Below are 27935 nucleotides of genomic sequence, written 5' to 3' on the forward strand. Positions count from 1 at the left end.
AATTTATGCAATAACTAGAACTTTTAATTCATGATAATAGCAACAGGAACACATAGAGAATACAGTGATTTATTAAACCACAAGACGAGATACGTACATTCTTGTAAAATCGTACTTTCAGCAAGCAGCATCGGAAATCCATGATTTTCTTTATCAAGCGGTAAGCAATTGGCTTATCTATTATATACATTGTTCTTCGCGTATTACAGTTATTCTGTTTTGCTGCTAATAACGGTTATTAATTATTTCATGAAAAAATCGAAAATATAAAAAAATACTCCTAATCTTAATAATTCTGTATATGTTTTGATGATATAGTTTGAGTTTATAAAATCATACAAGTTAAATACGATAGAAAAGATGATTCTTGCTTTTTGTTTAAAAATTCAGACATCTCACAATTAATTTGCCTAGTCGTGAATATATCAAGACTAATTCGCAAAATGCTATAAAAATGAAGTCACAAAATGAAGATAGATGTAATATTATCGCTAATGCAGTCAATCAAATTTAGATTTGTTTGTTTTAGATATGTGCATTATCTCTTTCGAGAACAGTGTACGATAATCTTTATCAAATGTGTTTTTTATCGAAATGTAGCACTTACTCTAATAATTTTGTATCACATCGAAAGCCGTGAAAAAGTGATTTTTATACAATTGCTTTATGCATTATTATTTTCGAGAAAGTTGCTACACTCCTTACTTTTTTACTTTGATTAGTTGTACGGTTTTTTTCGATGGCTTCTGTACTATCTTTTATCTGTACTTTGGTTTTGTAGAGTAACAGAGACATACGACATTTGTCTATAAAAGAATATTGTGAGAGTAAATAAGATCGCGAATAACTCGTATTCTCTATATTGAAATTAGAGTTATTCCGGACGGTTTGGTTTCTTATGTATAATTCTGTAACAGTTTTTAGGATTTTTTTCGAATATATCGTATATCCTTCGTGTTTTATTCTTTTTTCAATTATTTTCCGAAGTTTTTTGCCAGTATCATTGTATGTATAATATTATTAAACTCCTATATAAGTTTTTTTATTCTAATCAAGTTTTATTGTATTTTCCATTTGTGGACAAGTTTTCTAAAAGGCGATTTGTCTAAGATCATGCAAACTATCTGGTCTAAAAATGTAATATATATAAAAAGTAGATTTACTATGAATTTAGTTTTATATCTTTCCAGATTTTCTCGTTATTGTAAATTTTACTTAGTGAGATTATTCGCATAATTTTTCAGCAGACTGCGAATTGACTCCGTTCAAAATAATGGACAGCTCAAAATGATGATGTTATTAGGTTCTCGATTCTTAAATTTTGGTTTAGGGCCATGTATAATTGATATACATTTTGTCAGATTCATATTTCGGATTCAGATTACAACATAGAGAAAGCAAGTATTTAAATATAATATATATCTGATGATCATTTGTCTGCATAAAAATTATAATTGTTATTTAAATTCCGGAAATGTACTAAACATTATCTACGATTAATATCAAAAGATATCATGTATTTGATATTGTGAGTTGTTATCTTTGTCCTCAATTTTTGCGTTTGTCTTCAGAACTGATATTTGTAATGTAAAACGTTTTCAATAATTATGAGACATAAGTTACTGTGTCCATTACATTTTTATGTGTGCGAGTGAAACATATGGATGAGATCAGATGAACTTGACGCTCGTAGATATTCATGCAATGGAACATTTATGACATCGTTGTCCTTTCGATTTCGCCTTGCTGTTGTTTCCCTGCTCTATTTGCTTGCGAACAGAATCTAGAACAAAATAGCACATTTTGTTTGTGTATTATAATTTATTATTCTCGTTAGAAATGATAGATTGTATTATTTATATTTCTTATGTGAAGTTTATTGAGGTACTGATAAAAATAGAATCACCAGCTATTGTCTTCTTGTCCACCGCTGATAAAGCGTCGCAAAGTTCTTTCGCCAATGATACATCGGGATTTAATCCGGAGGCCCAGATCATTAACATCCGAAATCCGTGTTCCTTGTAGCTTGAGGGACCTACAATTGGTGCTTTATCGTCCTTTTTATAAAGCTGCTCTAGGTATATTATAGGAATATCAAGGTATAAATTACATCTGGAAATCGGAACTACTTATGTACGTCTGTATAATAACTGGTAATTTGTTTTTGTTATTCCTAGCTGCCTGTTGCAATGTTGCCATGTTCTATATTTATTTGTACCTCTATGACTTAAAACAGGTCTGTGTTCCTTTATGTTCATATAGCTTGTACACTTTACTTTTGTATAAAGTAATAATTTTATATAGTAATTCTTTCTTATATCTATCTATATTTAATATAAGCTTTGAATGTTTTAATATAATGTTATAAGTAAATTAAAATGTATTGAAAATATAACAATGACGTAAACATAATAATAACCGAGAGAGAAAGAGAGAGAGAGAGAGAGAGAGAGAGAGAGAGAGAGAGAGAAATGTATGATATATAATTTCGACATTTATTGTAGAATAATTGAAGTAATAATGAATTGCAATGAAGAAACTCAACGATTCGATATATAATACTGATTTACCCGTGTACTGATGCTCGATAGCTTTGATCTGTTCGGGAGTGAAGGCCCAGTGAAGAGCTAATTTTTTCCAATCACCAGGTGCCAATTGTTTATAGGCCAGCTTCCAGAGAATAGATCGAATTTGTTCGGAGAAACGACCGTTGTTGCTGGAAATACTGCCGCCGCGCGATCCTTCTCTCCATCGTCTTCGCGCTGGTGTTAATTCTCGAACTTCCTTGTCAGAATTCGAGATCTCCTACGATCCGTAATAAATTTATATAATTTGGCTTGTGATTTTAATGTGGCACGATCTTGATGGGAGTGTATCTTTATTATTCCCATATTTATAAACTTTACAAGAAATCCCTTAAAATAATTAGAAAGGAATTCTTGATTTAAATAATATTCATAGAATAATATAAGCTTTTCGGAATTCGCTCTAATGCGTGCATAAAAATATGATAGAAGTTGTGGGACAAATTAATTGGAAAAATTGTCGCATTTATATGTAAAGTATCGCATAAGTTTTATATATTTATGCGTCTTGCAATCATTATTGAAGCTGAAGAAGTCGTAAATATGAATATTTCTAAGCATCGAGCTATTATCGAAGCGTCGATAAAATGCCATGTTTATCAAACATAAGGTAAGAAGAATGATTGTTGCTAAACTCAATTTATAACTATGACGGTATAACGATCTGGTATACCTACCGGGGTTGGATAATCCAATCTCGCGGTTTTGATGATCATGTCCACGATAGCCGTGAAACTGCCCCTCGCCGCAATGTAAAGTGGCGTCCGGCCGCTCTGTAAACGGCGGGATAAACTTTGATGTAACTTCATTATCGAGTTTACGACAGTCGTCAATCCGATACTGCTATCGTGTTAACTACAATATGCGAATTTAAAATATTTGGTTCAAAGTTTTCCGGTTTTACAAATAAATTTTCTGTGCCACATTGTCGATACATTGATTCGTACACGCGATTAATTTTCTCAATCGACGAGTTAATTAAGCTTCGGTGTTATATCCTTGAAGCTGGATCAAGAAATTACGGTATATATACCATAATCTTGATACCACTTTATTCTTTTATAGCATGTACATTGTAGCTCTAACTTTATATTCGTGACATTAAAGAAGACGAAATATAATACTGTAAAAATCTTTTATAGGAAAATGACATTAAAATGAATAGCAAAAGCCGCAATTAGTTTTGCAATAGTTAAGCATTGATCAGATGTTTGAAGAGAATAGAAACAAATTGAATTAAGGGGATCCTGGAGTGACCAGGGAATTTTTTCGCGATGGTGCTGCCATTTGCACAATAAAATGCTTTTTATAAAACTTTTGCAATTTGTGCACACAAAAGTGAGGCACTTTTGAATGAAAACAGAATAAAGGAATATGAGGCGGCTTTTAGAAATGAATTTAAAAGCGTAAGAGAAAAGAAAAGAGTGTTTGAAAAGCTTGTATGTATGTATAAGTATGTACAAAATGTTCAAACACGCTTTTCTTTTCTCTTACGCTTCTAAATTCATTTCTAAAAGTCGCCTCATATTCCTTCATTCTGTCTTCATTCAAAAGTGCCTCACTTTTGTGCGCATAAATTGCGAAATTTTTATAAAAAGCATTTCAATTTTAATTTTTGTATATGTATGTGTGCAATTGGCAACACTTTTCACTAAGCACTCCAGGATCCCCTTAATTTCATCGTCAAAGAGTAACACGATAATATTCGACTCTATGTGTAAAATATTTTTGATTTTCACCTGTTCTTTTTGCTCGATATTCGCACCTGCTGCAAGAAGCAATTCACAAATATCTGTGTGACCCATTTCGGCCGCAATATGTATGGGTGATTGAAGTCTCTAAAACAAAGTGGCAGTAAGAATGAAAATTTCATTAGGAATTGTATTATAAATTTTACATTATTTTTCATATACACAACTGAAGATAATAGGAATTTCAGATAATAAACATATATCACAAGAGTTCTTTAACTTATTTTTTGCGCATTAACATGCGTATTATGTTTTACAGTTTTATTTATAGTTTTATACGGATTATTTTATTTTTTATGTATTTGAGAGCATAATTAGTGTTACGAGTATATAATTGGATGATATAGATTTTACATACCAGATTTAAGCAATTGAGATCAACGCCTTTGTTAATCAATATTTCTACCGTTTCTACTTCGTTGTTTTGGCAAGCCAAATGCAATGATGTGTTACCGTTCTGCAATGAATAATCAAGAAAACATATGTCTCTTATTTGACATATTGATTTACATGACGTGATTTACGTTACATATTTATCATGCATATACACTACTCACAAAAATTAGAGGAACACCAAACTTTTCTTAAAAAATAGGCAAACTTCAAGCAGCTGTAACTTTGTTAAAAATGAATGAAATTTAAATTTAAAAAAAGGATTTTAAAGCTTGAAACTTCTACTTTCGAACGGTTGCCATGAGTTTAAATTTCTGTGACATTTGGTAATTTTTGCATACAAAAAACTGCGAACTGGACAAAATAAGAAATTTTCTTTTCACTTTGAAGGTCTGTCACGTATCAAAAAAAATTCTGCAAACATTCTCGACTTTTTATTGTAAAAGATGAAAGGTTTCCCTACAAAACGCTTTTTTTAAATTTTTCTACGAGTTTTTGTTACTGAGTTATCGCCGATTAAATAAAAATTGGCATTGTTTACTTTGATTGCTCATAACTCCGGTAAAAATCATCGCACAGCAATTTAAAAAACGGATTCTTAAAGCTGAAACTTTGCTCTATTGAACGGTATACTTGCCCAAATTTTTTCGAAAACATGTAACCATGCTGAAAATGGATGAATATAACGTAAAAACGAATAATTTTTCACTTTGTCATTTTGACCTTAAAAACAATCGTACAAAATGACAAAAAAAATTTGTTCTTGACATTTTTTTATACTTTTCAATACCATGAATTTGACAAAAATTTGCCGAATAGCTATAAGATTTTTTTCATGGTGGCCACTATGGTTTTATGGGACAAAACTAAGAAATTGCTAAATTTCAGTAAGATAAAATGGAAAATAATGTTAATTAATGTTAAAAAATTGATTTCTAGCGCACTACATTAATCTTTATTAAGTCAGCAATAACAAAGTACATACTTTTCTACCAAAAGTTGAAAAAATTTATGAACCGCTGACGTTAGTTTTATCCAAAGCGTTCCACGCGGAGGTCGCACGGTCGGATTTACGCTTCGTTTTGTGTGTGTGTGTGTGCGTGCGTGTGTGCGTATGTATTATGTGGAGTGTATCAGTGATTAATGCAAGATGGAGTGATTAACGCTAAAAAGAATTTAATAACGTGTATTTCCGCCTCTATTCAAAATGACTGCTCGCAATCGATTTCGCATATTGATGCAACGACGTATTGCTCTTTGAGGGATTCGCTGCCAAGTTCGGTAAAGAACTGTAACAAGCGAAGCCAAATCGACGATGTTGGGATAGTTCTCGCGTACTTGACGCTCTAACATATCCCAAACATGCTCGATTGGATTCAAATCGGGACTCATTGGCGGATGCAATAATGTATCGATTTGATGATTTCTCAGAAACTGTTGGGTGTAACGAGCAGTGTGCGGTCGTGCGTTGTCATGCACTAGGCGAAACCGTTGACCAATTCGATTTCTAATTGGTAGAACATATGGCTCTAGTATTTCATGAACATATCGTCTAGAAGTTAATCCTGGTGGAGGGATAATTACAAGAGGTGTTCGTGAAAATCGAGATATTCCTGCCCATACTATTACAGAACCACCATGAAAAGCTCGAACCGGTCTGTTGCAGTTTTCGGAATAGCGTTCTCCTTGACGTCGCTAAACTCGGGCTCGTCTGTCATTGCCAAAAAGGCAAAATCTAGACTCATCCTTAAACAGTACAGAATTCCATTGCCTAGATCGCCTACTGACTAAAGAATGAGCATAATGTAATCGTAGGCGACGATGACGATGGGTAAGGTATGGAACTTGCACTGGTCGACGAGCGTGCAATCCCGCTTCTCTCAAACGATTTCTTATCGTTGAAGCCGAGATTGGATGCTGTCGACCATAATTAATATCGCCGGCAATTCTACGTGCGCATACAAAGCGATTCTATGTAACTTGCCGGACGATCATTCGATCTTCCCGAGCGCTTGTTTCACGAGAACGGCCCTGACCCGACCGTTTGTGGTATAAGCCAGTCTCTCGAAACCGGGAATAAATCCGATTAATGACGGACGGACTTACTCCAAACTGGTTGGCAACGTACCGTTGACTGTGATTCTCCTGTAGGAGAGTCACAATACGAGCACATTCTGTCTCAGATAAATGACGCATAGCCATCGTAAAAGAACAACGAGCAGAAAACGGAAGTAGGAGAAAACAGAATAGATAAAAGAAAAGAAGAAATGTAAAAATAAGTAAAGGAATAAGTAAAAACCTTAACTAGTGATATATCAAACAGTATCAAAAATCGCCAATAGAATAACTCCGAACAGCTCAGTATACGTATGCGTATGTAAGCATAAGCACATGTGAGTACGAATGCGCGATCTTAAGTAATGTAACTGTACTATTTCACTTACGAGAAACGTCTTACGTCTTGTCGCCGTCTAGCGGCAAGACGTTCCACTATTTGCATGCAATCCGTGAGCGCTCACATACACGCGCGCGCGCGCGCGCGCACACACACACACACACACACACACACACACACAAAACGAAGCGTAAATCCGACCGTGCGACCTCCGCGTGGAACGCTTTGGATAAAACTAACGTCAGCGGTTCATAAATTTTTTCAACTTTTGGTAGAAAAGTATGTACTTTGTTATTGCTGACTTAATAAAGATTAATGTAGTGCGCTAGAAATCAATTTTTTAACATTAATTAACATTATTTTCCATTTTATCTTACTGAAATTTAGCAATTTCTTAGTTTTGTCCCATAAAACCATAGTGGCCACCATGAAAAAAATCTTATAGCTATTCGGCAAATTTTTGTCAAATTCATGGTATTGAAAAGTATAAAAAAATGTCAAGAACAAATTTTTTTTGTCATTTTGTACGATTGTTTTTAAGGTCAAAATGACAAAGTGAAAAATTATTCGTTTTTACGTTATATTCATCCATTTTCAGCATGGTTACATGTTTTCGAAAAAATTTGGGCAAGTATACCGTTCAATAGAGCAAAGTTTCAGCTTTAAGAATCCGTTTTTTAAATTGCTGTGCGATGATTTTTACCGGAGTTATGAGCAATCAAAGTAAACAATGCCAATTTTTATTTAATCGGCGATAACTCAGTAACAAAAACTCGTAGAAAAATTTAAAAAAAGCGTTTTGTAGGGAAACCTTTCATCTTTTACAATAAAAAGTCGAGAATGTTTGCAGAATTTTTTTTGATACGTGACAGACCTTCAAAGTGAAAAGAAAATTTCTTATTTTGTCCAGTTCGCAGTTTTTTGTATGCAAAAATTACCAAATGTCACAGAAATTTAAACTCATGGCAACCGTTCGAAAGTAGAAGTTTCAAGCTTTAAAATCCTTTTTTTAAATTTAAATTTCATTCATTTTTAACAAAGTTACAGCTGCTTGAAGTTTGCCTATTTTTTAAGAAAAGTTTGGTGTTCCTCTAATTTTTGTGAGTAGTGTATATGCATAATCAATAATATATATTAATTATTATTTTAATTTGTTGAATGATTATTGCGTGCACGCACGATTAGCGAATGTATTTCTATGCACGAATAACATGCATTGACAGACTATAGATATTGTTATACGTGCAACAATCGGCGCGTTATATTTGGAAATATTGAAATATATGTACAATATGTCTATACCTTGCACTGCTTGTTAAGATCGGCGCCGTGCTGAATCATCGAGTCGAGTATTCCTTTGCATCCTTGGCTCGCGGCAACGTGAAGAGGTGTGAAACCTTCCTGGAAACAGGATGTATAAATTAATCCGACGTGACACAAGTATCTCTCATTACAGTGAAATCTCGTTTCTATGAACTTGCTGTATTTATTCAATCAATTATAAGAAGTCGCTGAGTAAGGCTTCGATGAAGAAGGCTTCATCTTTTGTTATAAGGATATTTATTCCGACATAATGTGTGTCTGATATCTCGTTACTTTGTCTTCCTTTGTAGTTAAAAATATATATATAAAAATAATATATAAAAAATTATATATTTATAAGTACTCGAAATTTATTTGACAAATTTAATATTAATATTAATTAATTTAATATTACAGCTTAATTAACATGAATTACGTTTTATTCTCCACTTCTGCAATGTATGATTTGCTTTTCTCTTTGTTAAATAAATGCATCATTGCCAAATTATTAGATTTACCGCATCAGTTAACTCTATATTCGCTCCAGCTCTTAATAATAATTGCGCTATTCCTGTGTGCCTCGTTCTGGTAGCTACATGAAGTGGGGTATTTCCGTCGTTATCCTGGGCGTCTACGTTCGCACCTAATCCTATAAGGACTTCAACCGCTTCCAAGTGTTCCTCGGCGCAAGCATAGTGCATCGATGTTTGTCCCTTCTGCAATTAAATCCAGATTTATTGAAAAATGCGATAAATCTCGCTTCTTAAACGACTTAAATATAAATTTATTATAAAAAATGTGTTCGTTATTAAAATCTTTTTATATTGAGTGTATATATTTATATATTAAATTTATCCTATTATATACATATCCTATACATAACACATTTTCTACAACTAATGTAGGATGCTCGCTTTAGTTTCGCACAATTTTAGAAATATTATTTTATCACAATGATCGATGTTTGACGCAAAGTGTAACATCCGCGACGCTAGTTAATTTTTCTTAAAATATGCTCGTACATAGACTGAAATGTTGTATCTGTGATTATAACGATATTTCTTTTATTTATATACATCGAAAATCAGATTTGTTGATGAAACTTTATGAAAGTTTATTCCATTCGGAAAAAACTAACACAGAAAAATTTTTGTTTCAGCATCGTTCTTTATATTGTTATTCTACGTAACAAAATACTGCTGTATGAAGAAATAAACTATACAATATATAATACATACACATTGCGTTATTTTAATAATATATTATTAATATATGTATATGCTAGTTTTAATTACATTTTAAACTTGAATAAAATATTCGCATTCTTGTTGCATGAAATGTTATAAGATTTACATTACATTCGTATTACATCCATGTTCATAAGTATAGTGTGATATCTAATTAAATTTGTTTAAGGAAGATGCAATAATTTTTTGTTTGTACAACAGATAGAAAAACATGTTATTTTAAATATTCTCTCTTATTTTCAGAATCGCGAAACGTTTACTTAGTGAATGGAAGTTTGTGTGTGTAAACTTTTAAAAAAATATCAGAAAGTAATATGTTTTGCGAATATCAAAACTTTTATTGATCCTTGCGTTCGTAAAAATTTCAAAAAGTTATAAAATGTTAAGAACAGCTCTTTTGTATATGTATATTATACCACATGTGGATATCTTTGATAGAAAATAAATGTGAGTCGGGAATATCTTTTAATATCATTAGTCTAATATTATAAAATATTAAAAAAATATTATAAGTGATAAAACGATGATATTATTTCTACTTGGTGTCTTAAATCTTACATCTACTAAATCTTAGTCATAAACTTCATAATTTTCTGTAACCGATGTTAAGTGACATTTCCGAGGAGGAAGAACCAATTGATCGGTCGAGAATGATTGCTTGTCGTGGCAAGCCACCACCAGAATATGAAGACGGTAACGGGAAACGCGCATGCCTCTCTCAGAGAGATTAGAATTCCGCGCACGGCGACGAAGAATCGAGAGGGATACGCGAGTGAATTGAATGAAAAAGTGAGACTGTCCGATAGAAGTGGATATAGAGAAGTGCTGGTTTGTTTGCAAAGGCTCCCATGATATGTACTCAGGCCGGTCGAGTTTCGCAGTCGCGAGGAGACTTCCTCTTCCTTGGGGTATCTTTCTTGTCCTTCCGATAAGTAGGAAAGGTGTATGCTATATAGGTAGAGAGAGACCTACTTTCTAGGATCTAAATCGAGAGGGGAAACTGCGCTCTGACCTACCTGCGAGCGTATACGACTGCACACATGCGGAAATGCAAGGTTCCTCTTGTCGCGCGTTAAATGGACGCCACGCCACGGTCGAATGTTCCTGTCGATAAATTATAAATTCCCCCCCATTTGTATCTTCGTACACTCTACGATCGATACTGGAGGAGCCAACCGTACCATTTATCCCCGCAGAATTGTTGATGCGCTTTCGCTGTTTCTCTCGGATTGCACACGTATGCGTGCGTGATTATTTCGCAAAAAGCACACAAAAATGGGAGAAAAATTGCATTTAACATATGTTACGCTCTAATTTATACCGAGATCTGCAAATCTCTGTGAGATCTGTTTTTTCTTTTGCGTTTTTAGCAGAAATCTTTGTTCTTCACTTAATCTTTGATCAATCTTACACTGTTTCTCTGCAATACCGGAATTACGTATCCCGGCCGTAATAATGTTTTTTTCATGTTTCCCTTTCCTTAGATCTATATTGCGGGACTGTAGCATCTTAGGACTACTATTATATCATATTTTCATGTACAAAGGATCCGAAACCATAGCCCTCGAGCATCTCCCAAGGGTGAACACGTTTGTGGAGATGTTATGTGTATATTCCTCGTATTGGTAGGTAACTTGAGAGATCTCAGAGAGTGTCTACGTCACAACTGATCTCGGATTGTAGACTGATGTTTATCTCTGTGGTGAACAAGGCATAAACAAAGTACGCAGCAGAAATGTGCATCCACAGCAAGTACCAAAGAAGGGAGAACGGGAGAGACATACGCAGAGAATCTCTCGCGAATGATTTGTCGGAGAAGTTGCGTTACCAAGGGATAAGCGACCTGACGATATCGGATTTCAGATACGACCCCTGACTACGCTAAATTATTACTGCAGTTCGAAGGTAATGAATTTTTACAGATGTTTCAGGTAATTGGACGATTTGTAAAGAATTTTTCCAATTATATGCTTTATTAAGCGCACTAATTGACTGTCAGTGTTGTGGAACACATAGATAGGTGCATTATCTGAAATTATGCTCGCAACGTCTTACTTTGTATTCTTGACAATTAAATAATAAAATAAAAAGCAGCGTGTCTGCATCTGCATATTCTTGGAAATTGATTTTATTGTTAAAAATGTTCGAAAATCGTTCGCAAATGATACATCACAGAAAGATAATTCGGTGACGTTATTCCTCCAAAATGTTGCATAAGCAAGTAGCCTTTATCTACCATGCGAGAGATGGGATGCATAATTCATATATGCAAATGTTTTTTGAGAGTTAGTAATTTATAATAGTAAATTGTGTACACGCGCAATATGCTAGCGACAGTTGCGCAAATGAATTGTTTACGAAATATCAAAGAGCAGTCGATTTATAATCAGAGACCGGATCACGGTGTCGTTTTCCCCACTCCAAGCGCGTGCTAGCGGCCGAGCGCCGCGAGAAGCAGTACCGTCACTGCGCCAGTCTAAGGGGGCATCGTCACGTAGAATGCAAAAATATCTATATAATAAAAATATCTATATAATAAATATATACATATACCTACATATATATAAACAATATATACAATATATAAAAATTATTATATAAATATATATGTTTATATATTTAAAATATTATATATAGATTTAAATTATTATATTATTATGTAATTATTATTAAAAATTATTATTTAAAATATATATAGGTATCTAAAATAAATTATTTTTCATATCTGAAACAATGAGTAACGAAGTAATGAGATAAATTGTTGAATTTAAAATTTTGGCGTCTATCTGTTAAAACAGCTTTATAGCGTGAAAAAGTACTTTCTACTTCGGATGAGACCGGATGGGTGCGTACTTAAGAAGAGCCAATTGTTCCGAATTTACTTGTACGTCTGACTCTCTACATTCGAAAATTTTGATTAACTTTTGTAAGCCACTATTTTTGGTTAATATATTAACTTTTGTAAGCCAAAAATAGTGGCTTACAAAAGTTAATATATTAACCAAAAATAGTGGCTTACAAAAGTTAATCAAAATTTTCGAATGTAGAGAGTCAGACGTACAAGTAAATTCGGAACAATTGGCTCTTCTTCCATATCGTTCGAGAATATATCGATGTTTTTTGGAATGCGCACGTCATGTATACCGATATGTTATCCAACAATGTGAGAAGTTTGTCATATTATTTATTCAGCAGTGTAACTTATACACGTATTTATAATGTGTATCGTGATGTGCAATACGTACGATGAAATATTAATCGCAGAAATCATCTGGCCTTAATATAACTGTGATCAAATTTCATCGATATAATAAACGTAATAAACGTTTCGATATTGCAAACTAGCAGATATATATATTTGATTAGCAGTAGAACTGTCACGATTCCTCTTAATATTGCAAACTCATATTGCTAACTCTGTATTTATATTCTCGTACAAACATATTTATATTCGTATCCTATTTACATTCTCTCCGATGTTACGTTTTCATACTAAAATTTCATTAAATTTCTCTGAAAATGCATCCTCAATTATTCACGGAAATTGCAACAGTTTGTCCTTCAAATAAATTAAAGCAATGAAAAATTAAACGATGGAAGTAATCTTTATGAAGCAGATTTGTGAATCATATTTTTCAAATGTGTATAAAGCGTGTGTACGTACTAATAATATTACATGGTAATAATGAAATTAACGTGTGTGTCCGTTTCGTATTTAATTAAAGATTAATTAAGAATTCACTTACCTTGTCTGTGGCATCAAGTACGATCCGCGGAATGTTAGCGAGTGCGGTAATCACCGCGGGATGTCCGGCGATGGCTGCGTGGTGAAGTGCAGTCGCGCCAGTGCAGTCGGTGGCCTCACCATTTAACGATTCCACAGCTTCCGCGAGATACTCTACTACGCCTACGTTGCTGCCGCGAGCACCACACATTAAGAGGGTGTATTGTTTCTAACCAGAAAGAGATCTTTTGTTTATGCTCGCTGTGTAAAGAGAGCTCTGCGAAGGAAAGCGACTGGCATCCCTGGCATTGTACGCTCGCGTATGACATTTCTCATAATTTCGATCTACAAGAGAACTCTTGTCGTTTCCTTCGTCGTTCCTTCCACAATCCATGTGCTTCCTTTCTTATTGCATCAACCATTTACGTCGGCGTTCTTGCAATAAAATTTCGCGAAATGTGCAGGCAAGCATGAGAGAAGCGTACGCCAATTGTTTAGAATTGATGTCAATATCAATACTGACGCTTTATTGATTTCAATTTTGTTAAGATTTCCACGCCGATTTCACTTATTTATTTCGTTTACACTTAACTCATTTTTTTCACAATCTCCGTGAGCTTTCAGTGTTTCAATATTTTCTTTCCATAGCATCCGCGTGCACGATCAATAAACTTCAATCAAACGTACATTTTATTTGAAGTAACGTGTTCTATAAATTTCCGACGGTTAAAAGAATTCTCGTATCTCTATTTAAATAAAGCTTTCTCTAACTATTGGGTATTGCAACATTTAGCGCAAGTTTTGTACTTAAAGATTTCGCAATAAATCTCGAACTCTACAATTTATTCTCAAAAAGTATGTTAAATTTCTTTCGATATGAGATATTTAATAAAGCGATCGTTAAAGGATGATTGAAATACCTTGTTGACCGCGGATACGTTTGCTCCAGCATTTATCAACATCTTCACCGCGTCTTGGTGTCCGTGTTGAGCGGCCATATGTAAGGGACGCATTCCATACTTGAGAAAGAAATGAACAGTTCGGAAATTAATGCCCTACGAGGAATTTCATTTCAAGCCGGTAGTTAGATTAAAGTTTAAAAGAATTTTCCTTCAAATATACTATCCACTTATTAGTTGGTAAACTTATATTAGCTTTGCATGTATGTGGAAACTTTCAGATTTAAAAACTCCATTTAGTTTTAACGCAAAATTATGGATTTCTCTGTTTTACTCCGTTCTTATTCGCATTTCTTTTATTAATCCAATTAACAACTATTTAAGAAATAATTTTCAAGAAAGAACGTAATGAAGAGAAGACATGTCATACCTTATCTCTTGCCTCAATATCACATTTGGCTTGTATCAACATTTCGATAATTTCGGTATTGCCTCTAGACGCTGCCCAATGAATCGGAGCACGACCATACTTTGCAAGATAGACATTAACGGTAAATGTTAAAACATTTGTCTTACTTCACTTGTTCATTTGTTATAATCCCAAATTGGATTTTTATCGAAAAGTATATATCAAATTAAATGAGATATAAATCCATCATGTCTCTTGTCTCTGAAACGTTTTTCGTGACTTACATTATTTCTGGAGTCTACGTCGACAGTTTCCTTAAGCACTTTACGTACAGTGTCCGCTTCATTCTTTATCACAGCTTCGTGTAGGAGAAGATCATTCTTAAGGACTGATAGAAAAAAAAATCAAATATGACGTATATGTTGTTATAATGATACTCTATATTTTAAGAAATTGAATATAATTGATTATCTTGTGAAACTTTTTAAAAATATTTTATAGATTAAACCGTATAATATTATCCAATAATAAATCATTGTGTCAGAGCTATTTTTTTATAAAAATGCATCAAATCATTTTTCTGTTGTAACATGAGTATATATGTTACTTTCTTTTGATTCTTTTGAATATCATGCTGTGATATTTTATGAAATATTAGGAGTGTGATTTAGTTTTGAGGGTTTTGCAACAGATGGCTGTAGTGTCAGTTTGTTCCAATAGCTGTTTCCGATAACTGTTGTTTCTTACAGTGTTGACATTATCCATGACATTTAGTAGCATTATAGCAATAGATGCAATAACAGTCGTGTTTATATCATCGTAAAAATCCGAAAGAGCATTTTCGACATGCGTTGCTTTTGTTTTTTAATCAAAAGAAAACTGCGGCTGACGGTTATAGAATTCTTGTGGAAACTTATGGTGATTCTGCCCCATCAATTAAGACGTGTAAATACTGGTTTAGACGCTTTAAAAGTGGTGATACTGATGTGAAGGACAAAGAACGCTCGGAACAACCAAGAAAGCTTGAAAATGCAGATTTGCAAGCATTATTGGACGAAAATCCAACACAATCCACTTCAGAACTTGCCAGAGCATTAAATGTTGATCGTACAACAGTTACCAAACATTTACATGAAATGGGAAAAATTCAGAAAGAAGGGAAATGGGTTTGACATGAATTATCGGAAAGTGCCATTGCGAACCGGTTGAACATTTGCATTTCGTTGATCGCCAGGCAAAACAAGAAGAGTCTTTTGTCTCGGATTGTTACTGGGGATGAAAAGTGGATCTATTTTGATAATCCGAAACGCAGAAAATCATGGGTGGATCCAGGCGAACCATCAACATCCACTCCGAGACGCAATATTCACGGTTCAAAAGTAATGCTCTGTATTTGGTGGGATAGTGTACTATGAGCTGTTAAATCCGCATGAGACTGTCACGGCTGATCGTTATCGACACCAATTGTACAAGTTGAAGCAAGCATTGGACCAAAAACGACCACCAATTGCGAGTAAACGACGGAAAGTGATTCTTCTTCATGACAACGCTCGACCTCACGTTGCGTTATCAGTGAAACAAACACTATTAGAGCTTGAATGGCAAGTCTTCTCCGGACATTGCTCCATGCGATTATTATTTGTTCCGGTCGATGCAACACGCTTTAGAGGATACACACTTTGATAATTTTGAAGAAGTGCGAAAATTCGTCGACGAATGGATCAACTGAAAAGAAGAGTGATTTTATCGTGGTGGAATCGATCTCTTGCCAGAAAGATGGGAAAAAGTTATAGAAAACGAAGGAAAATATTTTGATTAAGGTATTCATTCATTATTATATTTAAATACATGCGTTTTTGAGCAAAAAAAACCCTCAAAACTAAATCACACCCCTAATATATCAAAGAATATCTAGAGTGACATGTGCGAGATGTGTATGGATTAAGTTTTCAATCACTTTGTGATCATTTTTGCGAAAGTGAAGTTTTAAACGAGAAGCGTGAGAAAGTATGGATTCAATTAATTCGTTATAAGCTTTTCATTTTAACTTTTGACAGTCACGTCGTTGCTCACACGTGCTGTCATTACCGTTGTACAGTTTTTTTATCATTTCCAGCTGCGCAGATATCGATCGCATGTGCAATTGTGGTAGAAAAAAGAAAGAAAGGAGGAGCAAAACACGAGAGCTTGTTGTATAGTTAATTAGTTAATTAGTTAATTTCTTCAATGGCTGATTTTGCATGTTTGACGAGAATTTAATGTTTCTGCGCAATGTATCTTGAAATAGTAAAGAGAGCTTTTTATAAATAAAGCAATGAAGAACATACAACACAAATTTTACAGAAAAGCGTAATTATTTCTCTTATATTGTTTATAACAAAACTGAATAACATAAAAGAGATACACGTAGCATCAGAAAGATGTCAAAAAGAACGACTAAAATTTTCGCACAATATTATCACAATATTGTTTCTGTTATATTCAATTTTATCAAATAATTAATTACGATTATGCTTATTTTATTCTTTATAATTCATTAGAAATATTATTTGTTAACATTATTTTTTATGATAATAAATTCTGAAATATATTATACTAAAGCAAAAAATATTCGATTTAAAGGAATTATAACGCGATGAGTGAGATCGTTACCAATTATAAGTTCTCAGGTATTTCAGTTGAATATATGAGTACTTTTTGCAGCTGTCATAAATCTCGGAAAGCAGAGAACGCGAGCGTATATTTTACCGGAACTGCTTTAAACCTTTGCACGCTTCGTAGCACATTCTGTATGAAGCAGCAAAAACTCGCGTACTTTACTCACTTCTAGCAGTCTTTTGGTTCAGTACTTCGTCCTCGATCGCTTCGCTGAGATTTAGCGGTGATGGGGCCTTCGCCTTCGTTATACTCAACTCTTCCTTGTCCACCATCTTTCACTGCCGTTGTTCTGAGCCTAGCATTGTCATCGGCGTCGCGACTTCCTGGTCGTTGGGCAACGCTAATGCATCTGGGTTGCAGCTCGACTGTTAATTATCGACGACCTAGAAAGCCAAACGATGTCGAGTGGCGAGGTGTATGATTGAAGAAATCGCAATTACAATCAAAGTCGTAAAAATTTCAAAACGACATCGAAATAATTAAATTATATTAATGCATTTATAAAGTAACTTCTAAGACTACTTATATTTACATATTACATGAAAATTATGCGAATGAGAAATTGTGACATTTTGATTGTGATAATTTAACTTATGATAAGAACTTTGGTCATTCTGATTTGTAAAACAATAACACGGAGAGAGTTTATCTACTATTAACATATTAAGCGTTAATATCTTGTTTGACAAATATCAGGAGTACATGTACTTGTTATGTAAAATTAAAGCTTTGCTGGGAGTAAGGTTTATTAAAATTTATATACATCCACTGTAATTACTGTTGATGGAATACATCAATGACAAATGAATTAATTAAGAGTTTCCAGTTTTCCTGTTTTATTACGGCGAAATCTATTTCACACATAAAGTTTTTAAGTTTCAAAATTATGTCAAATATCAAATAAAATCAGATTTGCTATATTTTAGATAAGTTTGCACACATCGCAAATTATAATATACTTTTTTAATATTTTTACAAATTTTGAAAAACATGTTATTTGCGTGCATCTTAATATGTATACATGTAAATAAAATGTAATTCGCTACACGTAATCATTCATTAGCATTGAAATTATTGCAAATACAGTAATGACCAAAAGACGCACAAAGCGACCGTTATAATTAATTAATCATATGTTTGTTCCATGACTTCAGGCTATCTCTTTTGTATTCTGATTTCTACACGTGTGCATTTTCAGTTTAATTCATATTCCACGATGAATTACAAATAACTGACGTTTGCAATACATTTTTCGTTTAAACGCAATCGTATGGTGCATATGTAACTACTAGGAAACAGTTTTTTCACAGTTTTATTATACGGTGGCGTTTGTTTACTGTCGCGCAAACGTGTGTAGATGTAATTGCAACAGTAGAAATTTAAATCTAAATTTTCTACTATTTTCTATTAGTCAGTTGCACTGTAACAAAAAAAGCTTTAATCAATATTTCCTGTCCTTTCTCTCATGAAATATTTCCACTTTGCTCAATTTCTGTCTTTTTGTTTATCCCTATGACGTTCGTGTTCAATTTTGTATATAAATATAGATCTTTAAATAAAAAACGGTTTAGGAAAGAATCAGTCTCATTGATATACATATTAAATTTTTACACATGCTTTTAAATTAACATTACAAGTATGATGCTTTGCAAGTCAATTAATAAAACGAACTAACAAAAATATGAGAGAAAAATATAAAAACTGTGCTCGTTATTAATCAAATAAATTTACGTTGATTTACACTTTAAATAATCATATTTATTTCTTTAAAAAGACACTTTTTTGCATATGTATTCGAATAATTAACAATATAATATAATAATAATTATTGAAAAGGAAATTAATAAATTATATATCATAGATTTATTTTTTTGCAATGCATGTAAATTTCTTGTATTATAACTCGAATTGCAAACCGTTCACTTAGAACGTGAATTAGACATGTTTAATGCGAATTGGTATCGCTCGCATGAATATGTGGTAAATATTAAACTGATTTCGTTGATTCAATTAGAGCATATAATTTCCGTAATGTTTGCAACGGCATATGCGCAGTAGCGTTTCATAAATCTAACAATATTCCCCAGCTATACATATTCCCCAGCTATACATATTCCCCAGCTGAGTTAGACGAGTTTTGTGGAATCGCGGAAATCTAAATAATTACACTTAAATGAGAATGGAAATTATATCAAGCGACTTAGCATCTATTGGACAGTGATTGCAACTAGTTAACGGGAAGTTGCGTTATTTACTCCAGTTGTCTTTAACACGTTCCCTGCCAAGTTGGTTTGAGTAGTTGTCACTTTCAAGCCATGTGTACCAAAAACGGTACACGTTATAGAGTTTGATAATGTGCCGATTCACGCTCTAAACATCAATTGAAATTGATGATCAAATCAAGACTAAAAATATTGAAATATCTAATATTAAGAACTACTTACACAAGTTTGATTACGTGAATCGATATGATCTTTGAATGCCACCCACGCAAAAAAACATAGGAAAATCATGAGCTAACACAATATGATGCAACAAAAATGCATCTTATTATTCACAGTACTTACATTAATATTTCAAAGATAATGTAGAGTTATTAAGCTAGCAACAACCTTTACCTAACCTTTAATTCATATAGTTTCCTCTTGCATCCTTGCACGCTGAGTGGTTTCCGCTAATGGTTAAACTAATTTTGCAAGCAACAAATTCTAAAGTTGGATATTTCGAGAGCAACAAATTCGGAAAATGTTTCAGGACGAAAATTAAGCTAGCAACAACCTTTAATTCTTATAGTTTCCTCTTGCATCCTTGCACGCTGTGTTTTCCGCTAATGGTTAAACTGATTTTGCAAGCAACAAATTCTAATGTTGGATATTTCGAGAGCAACAAATTCGGAAAATGTTCCAGGACGAAATTTAATAAACAATAAATAACGCGAATATCGAAGACTTCAGAAGATAGATATCTTTACATACATAAATCTCTATTCCGCACCCCATTCTTTCCCCATCGAGCGGCACTATCGAGATACATCTTTAGCTGCTACATCATTTCTCATATTTTGTCGTCGCATAAATATCGATTTTATTCTCAGAAAATCAAACAACAAAGATGCTCGACTTTAAAGAAAATTTCACATTTCATCACGGTGTTTAGAATAAGTATTTTGAATTTTTTTCTTAATTTTTGTCTCATACTGAATATTCATTTTGTTATATAGTATTTAAAATTTTACTGCTGTATCTGTGCATCGTACTTTAGAAGAAATCTACAGTAAAAAACTATATCTTTGTAATGCAGGTAAGGAGATGCACTTACAAACTTTCTTTGAAAAGAAAGGAAACAGAATTTTATTTTACTTTACGTCGATTTTATGCTTATAGCAATTATTATAAACTTGTGTCATTTTTACGCTGTGTTATTTTTGTATTGAGTTTATACTGATACATAATCATTTTATACATAATAATGCAAAATCTTTCATATTCAAAGTAGATATACTAATAGATATACTAATCTGTAAAATTATAAATTTATCTCATTATTGTTTTAAATATTTTATTTGAAAAAAAATTATAACAATTTTGTAGAGAAGAAGAAAAATTTATTTTAATATTAATATTTGATCGCCAGAGATGAATATACTTGTTTTGTACAGAGCATAATTTCAAATTAATCATTTCGAATATATCATAATAATATTATATTATTATGATTATGATGATGAATAATATTAATATATATTATATGATCTCAAAATTTCAGCACAGCAATTGGAACGTTTAGTAGATGGTCAATGACAGATGTACAATTGGATTTCGAGGCATGTTTGCAGGTGTGCCATTGTTCTCTCGGCATACCCATTGCTATCACATGCGGTAAGGTTTCGGTGCTTTGCAATACGACTGATCTCTTGAATGGAATTCGGAGCTCGAATGTCACGGCCAGATATAATGAACGCATGTCGGAATTGAAGATGAAATACGAGCAAGGGAGAGAGAGAGAGAGAGAGAGAGAGAGAGTATGTGTGTGTGTTATTTATAACATAACATCAATTTAGTATCTGCAAATTGATATTATCTTGTAAATTGTGTACTACTTGTTTACCAATTAAAATACAAAGCTGCATTAAGTGCTCCGATTTACGGTATTGCGTATAAATTTTTCTCGGTACTGTGTTAATCTGATACATATTGGAATGATACTTGATCCGATCCAAAACATATCGATAGAAAAATGTATTGAACGTGATACTTGAATTCCTCTCGTATTGATTGCATCTAATTGAGGAGCAACTTTGCACATATACGGATGATGCTTTGTGTAAGCCGGTGAATATAATCCGTTCAAATGCAGCGCGTATTACACTCTATTAGTAGGTCAATTGTGAAATCATACGCATGTAGCGATTATCTGCGTTTTAATGTTTTATGGAATGTCGAGATACACTGACAATATTTCAAACGCGATATCGGCATACACGAAGTTAAAATTAAATGCGAAAATTGCATTTTCAGCGTTTATACACAGTGAAAGAAATTGAAATTGCCTTTTACTGTGTATCTTTGTAGATAAATGTTTTCCATTCACGATTTCTCACAATCGAGCTTTATATTAAACACACCTTTGTTTTCAAAATAGAATTAATACTAAGTATAATTGCAGTATATTACATTAATAATTGTGCAATAATAATGTTCTATATCATCATATAGGTAATATAAATCAAAATTTTAAAAAATCTGAAGAGCCATACAAAGGTATATAGAATTTGCATTGCATTGATGAATTTTAATTTTACCACAAAATTTTATTTTTCGAAATACCAATTTTGATAGCAAATAATAATATTTTGATAGCAAATAATATTATTCTTTCTACGTAGGAAAGACTATCTAAACAGGTTTTTGTAATTTAATTTGGGATATGTATGCGTGCATTGAAAACTAGCAAAATGAACTCTTTTCTTTGTGAGCATGCACGTATGAACTTTACGTTTCTCCACATCGCGTTAATTTTACATACGGGTTTATTTACGCAGAGAAAAATGGTGAGGTTTCACAGGTAATAATAAATCAGAGTTCGTGAATTCTGAATTAAAAGTCGAGCTAAAAATCATTATAAAAGCATTAAAGTTTAATTCTCGAATATGGTGCGTGGTATTGTATTATAATAATCGTAATAATAATTCTTTTATATATATGGACACAAACGCGCACACATACAGATATATACATGTATATGTATATAACAAAATTTTGTAGTTATTCTCCTCTAGTATAAAACTACGCAGATTTCTGACCATACGTTTATTCCATCACTCGGTCGTTGTACAATCGATGAAAAATCGTGCTCGGAATGACCGACGAATGCCCGGTTTTCCGAGAGCGAGGTGCGCATATTTGCCTTTTTCCCGCAAGTCTCGCTTCAGAGAGAAACGAGCTTGGATGAATGGAAGAAAAATAAAATACGTACACCGCCGAGGAGGAAGAATGATCCACGCGTCCAGAACTTCATTAAACTGGTGTGTATATTCTGTCTACACTTGCACTAAAAATAGGCGCGATATTAGCTCATTCTCGATAACAATAATTATTTTGTACTCTCCGTGTCAGAAACCTGACACGGAGTTTCTATTCACTTTATTGCGGAGGAAATAATGATATTTCCATGTAATTGATTTATGCACATATTTAAACATGCCGACATAAATGTTTTATAATTTAGCTCTTAAACCTAACTGAAATTCATCAAGTCATATGAATTCATTGAATTCATCAATTCAAAGTTTATGCGAATATTAGAAAAAATGTGTACAGTATATTGTGGATAACAAAGAAATAAAACCCTGTTTTGCGTGTGACACGCAAAGTAGGATAGTTATCATAGTAAACGTTAAACGATGATCGTATCAAGAAATATAAGTGAGACAGATCGTGATGCAAAGAGGAACGAAAAGAGAAGCACAACAGCTTCGCGTGAACGTAGTCTTTGTAAAGACTCGTAATAAAAAAGGAAATAAGTTATAGAATAAAAAGGAAACCTTTCCAAGTTAGAAAGCGGCACGTAATGGTCCAATTACTTGTGAATGAAATTGAGTCACTGGGTCACTTCATGTCACTTCGCATGAAAGGTGATCTGTTTGGGGTAAATAATCGCTTTCGAGCTTCCGCGAGTCTAATTACAACGCCTAAAGTCGTCTGTCTTACGGCGGCAGCATAGTTCCTCGAGCAAGGCTCAGGAACTCATTCACGCTTTACCGATAATTCGAGCTCTCTGTCGGAACGGAACTTGCCACGGACCTACCAAGTGCCTGAATATCGGCACAAATATATATCAAGCTTCTAAGAATTTCTAGCGCGAGAGAGAAGCACCGGTTACTGCATCCTATAAAATATACAGGAAATACGCGGAACTCGCGCGAGCGCGAATTATGTCTTCCACAAATTGAACTTCAATTGTTTATGAGCTGACAGTTACTAACTTTGTTCAAGAAAGAATTATATTGCAGAAGTGTAGATATTCGAGTAAAATTCAAAATTATCTTTGCAACTACTTGAAACATATGGGATCTTTTACTTGATTATTTCTTAATTTTCCTTTAAAGATTGCTTAAAAGAAGTTTGAACTATATAAAAGCTACGCTGTAGTTTTTATATATTTTTTATTTCAATTTGGCGAGGATTAATAAATGCAAAAGTATATATTTAATATATATACATGTATATATTTTTAATCTTTATTAAAAAAATTTTTCGAAATCTCTTAGATACTGTTATTGAATGATACGAGTATCAGGTGTAATAATCTCCCAATCGTGTAAATAAATCTATTAATAATTTATGTAGCTTTATTAATTAAAGTGTATGTGTATATCGCACATTGCAATATTGCGTAATGCAGTTGTCAAAGCGTACCGTGTTTGTATCGCTGTCAGTTTCAATTTGCGTTATGCGTTTTCGTGCAATATCGATTATTGATGTAAAACGACTGCTGCTGGGTAGAAAAGCAAGCATTGGTCAACTACGTAACAAATTGGCCACATATCATGTATATGTTTTTGAGCTAGAGAGCTAGAAATATACGTATATTTATGCTGTTCTTAAATTATTTCAACACTTGCAACATATCATTGTTTGTTAGCATCATGCGCATGTATTCTTCTAACTTTGAGTTTCACGAAAAATATCATCTAGCTGTCCGGCGATGCGTGTTTTGTTCTACTGGCGTTATTTCCTGTTACAACAGACCAGAGATGGCCTAGAAACGTACAATATGAACGTTTGATTTTCTACTATTGAAAATAAAAAGTGAATAAAGTATTTTATAAAAACAATTTCTCTCATAAATCTTGTCTATATTTTTTAAATCTCAGTCCTAATTTATTTTTTGGTTTTACATGTTATTCTGTTTAAATGTTTCTTCAAATAAATTTTATAACAATTCTAAAATACTTTTAAGATAATTTTTTGATTTTAATTTTCACATTAAGATAAATCTTTTTATAATGATCTTTATGATACAAGAATGTTAATTATAAATGTATTAAATAGTTTTATTCGAATATACTTGGTTGTTAATATGTTCATTTTCGATCTGTTGGTAATTATAAAAAGAAATATCTAACTTTTCATTTTCTTTTTTCTTATTGAGGAGAGTATTTTTCCTTGCAAAAGACAATGTTATTATGAATACTCAATAGTTTCGCGAATAGTATCTTACACATAAGATGCAATATTGTTTTAGTTGAACTATTTAAAGAATTAAAATACAAATGTCAAAATTGTTGTTGTTATATGTATATGAACATGTATATGTTACACATTACATACTTATTATGATTATATTTTAAACATTCTTAAAAATGTAAGATTAAGAATTTACATATGTTGTAGAAATACATATGTTGAGAAATACATTTATGTGTAATACTTTCTATGCCCTTATTTTAAAATTTATATGTTAATGCTCTGAAATTTTGCTTTATTTAAAATGACAAAGTGTACATTTAATCTTCCTCCACTGTAGCGCAGTATTATCGTACTGAGATTGGCTTTCTGCACTTATGCTCTGTATTTTTAAAACACTTCGATATCCCGATTTTACGAGAACTCCTCTGTTGGCGTTAGCGTTCTAACTATAGCTGATACTTCTTCTTTTAGTAAAATGCTGCTAACGAGTAGCTTTTACAAATCTCCTAAGGGATTTTAATTTTAAAGCTTGTAGTTCCTTTTTCACTATAATAAGAATTACAAACGGAGAAACCTGCGTAGCGTACTTTTTATTGAAGAAAGCAAAATATCGAAGAAAACTCAATGAACTTCAAGCAATTTTTATGGAAATGTTTAGCTCATAAAGAAGAAAAGATAAAGATTGTTCTTAATAAATTTCCTTTAACAGACTTCATATATTTTTCTTGTTTAGGTTTAAATTAAATCACATTTATATACGTATAAATATTCCGGCAACAGAAATTTTCCTGCTGTAATTTTTCATAGAAGAATTAGAAGTAGAATTGCAGTGTAACATATACAGGGTGAAGCACCTAAAACAGGCCACCTGAATATCTCGGCTGTTATTGGTGATAGAAAAAAATGTGTCAGACCAAACTTGCATGGTTTCGAGGGACACATAATTTGTTCTAAATAGTTTTTTATTAGGTGGACGCGTAGAAGTCATATGAAGGTCAACTTCGTTTTTTTAAATGGTATGATATGTTTTTTTACGTACCATCTAATAGAGCGTTTGAAGATGCGCACATTGATCTACGGGTCAAAATCATTCAAGGTCACTGATGGCTAAAATTTCTAAGTGCTAGAACTTTTTCATTTCTGAGTGTACGGTATTTTCAATAGCAGAGAACTCTAGGCAATATAAAAAAATAATGATAACAACAACTCAGAACTTCGCGGAAAAAGAAAAAATTTCTAAGGGCTAGAACTTTTTTATTTCTGAGTTTACAGTATTTTTAATAGCAGAGAACTCTAGGTAATATAAAGTAAATTATTTTCTCTTGCAGTTGGCCTTCAGTGACCTTCAGTGACAGTGAATGATTTTGACCCGTAGATCAATGTGCGCATCTTCAAACGCTCTACTAGATGGTACGTAAAAAAACATATCATACCATTTAAAAAAACGAAGTTGACCTTCATATGACTTCTACGCGTCCACCTAATAAAAAACTATTTAGAACAAATTATGTGTCCCTCGAAACCATGCAAGTTTGGTCTGACACATTTTTTTCTATCACCAATAACAGCCGAGATATTCAGGTGGCCTGTTTTAGGTGCCTCACCCTGTATATCAATCATATATATATATATATATATATATATATATATATATATATATATATATATATATATATATATATTTAAAGAACAAATAGCAAAATTAAATTATTTTTACTTTAATTAACAAGTGTATAACTACTCTGATAGGCAACCCTGCACCCAACTTTTATACATTTATACGCTTGTTAATTAAAGTAAAAATAATTTAATTTTGCTATTTGTTCTTTAAATATATATTTTTAATAACGAATTTACATTAAGATATTATCTGTTAATTTTTACTTGTTTATTTACTTATTCCTTAGTTTACTTACCTTTAGTTGTTCTTTCACAACGGCAGATCACGTTCCTGGATTTTCGATCACTGATATTGGATAGAGTTGAAAATTCAGATAGAAAAACGAGTACCAAGGTTTTGTAGTACGGTGGAAATGACGAAAACTCACTCAACGTTTACGTTACGAAAGGCGGCATGCTACTGCACGAATCGTCCCCGTTTCGTTCGCAAGACACCCCCCATTATTAGGTCGACAGCAGCGCAGCCACGTGGAGGGTTGAACCACTATTACGGACACTTTCGCATATAGTTGGAACGAATACGGATGTCGATTCGAATATTTGCTTCGAAATCGTCTTGAGATTGCAGCAACTTTTTCCTTTCATTGCCTGTTGGACTATGATGTAAGAGAGTATCACGAGAGTTGCAGTTTATAGTAATTCCATCTTCATCCTGATAAGTAACTCCATCCTGATTTAAAGCATTTCTGGAATTCAACAAATTCGTTAATGACCTTATAATTATATGGTTACAATTACAATATCATGAATCTAATATTTAGTACTCTCATAATTTTGTAATCTCGTAATCTTTCTTCTCTTTCTTTCGATGCTTTTCGTTTTTATATTTATATTATATAAATATTAATCTGCTTTATAGACTTGCGATAAGATTGATTATTTTTAATTATTAAAATGATATCCACCTAATTACGTTAATTAAATCATAAATATAACAAAAACGAATATGTTAGAAGTGTAGTAAGGTTTGTGAGAAAAATAGATTAATTTACAAAATTAATGGGCAAATATAAATACTGTTGCTGCTCATACTGTAAAACTAGAATACTTTTATTATAAATTATTGTCAAAGTAGCGAGATAATTATTTTATTTGTGTAAGAATAATGTTCAATACAATTTCTTGTTATATTTCAATTATATCTTACGTAATTGTTGATAGATCAAATAAATATCGTTAAAATAATAATAGTATTCTATTA

General features: G+C 32.7%; 1 protein-coding gene across 3 annotated transcripts; it reads right to left on the reverse strand.

Annotated features, from left to right (window-relative positions):
* Positions 1-53: 53 nt before the first annotated feature.
* On the reverse strand, positions 54-27153 carry LOC105282427 (ankyrin repeat and death domain-containing protein 1A). Of its 3 annotated transcripts, none has more exons than XM_011344375.3 (14): positions 26971-27152; positions 17530-17746; positions 14990-15093; positions 14727-14825; positions 14318-14416; positions 13420-13626; positions 8945-9142; positions 8427-8525; positions 4695-4793; positions 4325-4423; positions 3263-3358; positions 2571-2805; positions 1907-2047; positions 54-1783 (listed from the first exon to the last, which is right to left on the reverse strand). In XM_011344375.3, the coding sequence occupies exons 2-14, from the start codon at positions 17633-17635 to the stop codon at positions 1698-1700; spliced, it is 1668 nt and encodes a 555-aa protein (XP_011342677.1). In that variant the 5' UTR covers positions 17636-17746; positions 26971-27152; the 3' UTR covers positions 54-1697. The 3 variants fall into 3 exon arrangements, with proteins under 3 accessions (XP_011342677.1, XP_011342678.1, XP_011342679.1); XM_011344376.3 differs by having other exon boundaries at positions 1642-1783; positions 1907-2035; positions 26971-27153; XM_011344377.3 differs by lacking the exon at positions 4695-4793 and having other exon boundaries at positions 1642-1783; positions 26971-27153.
* Positions 27154-27935: the final 782 nt, after the last annotated feature.

This window comes from Ooceraea biroi, chromosome 7 (genome assembly GCF_003672135.1).
Source record: "Ooceraea biroi isolate clonal line C1 chromosome 7, Obir_v5.4, whole genome shotgun sequence".
Lineage (NCBI taxonomy): Eukaryota > Metazoa > Arthropoda > Insecta > Hymenoptera > Formicidae > Ooceraea > Ooceraea biroi.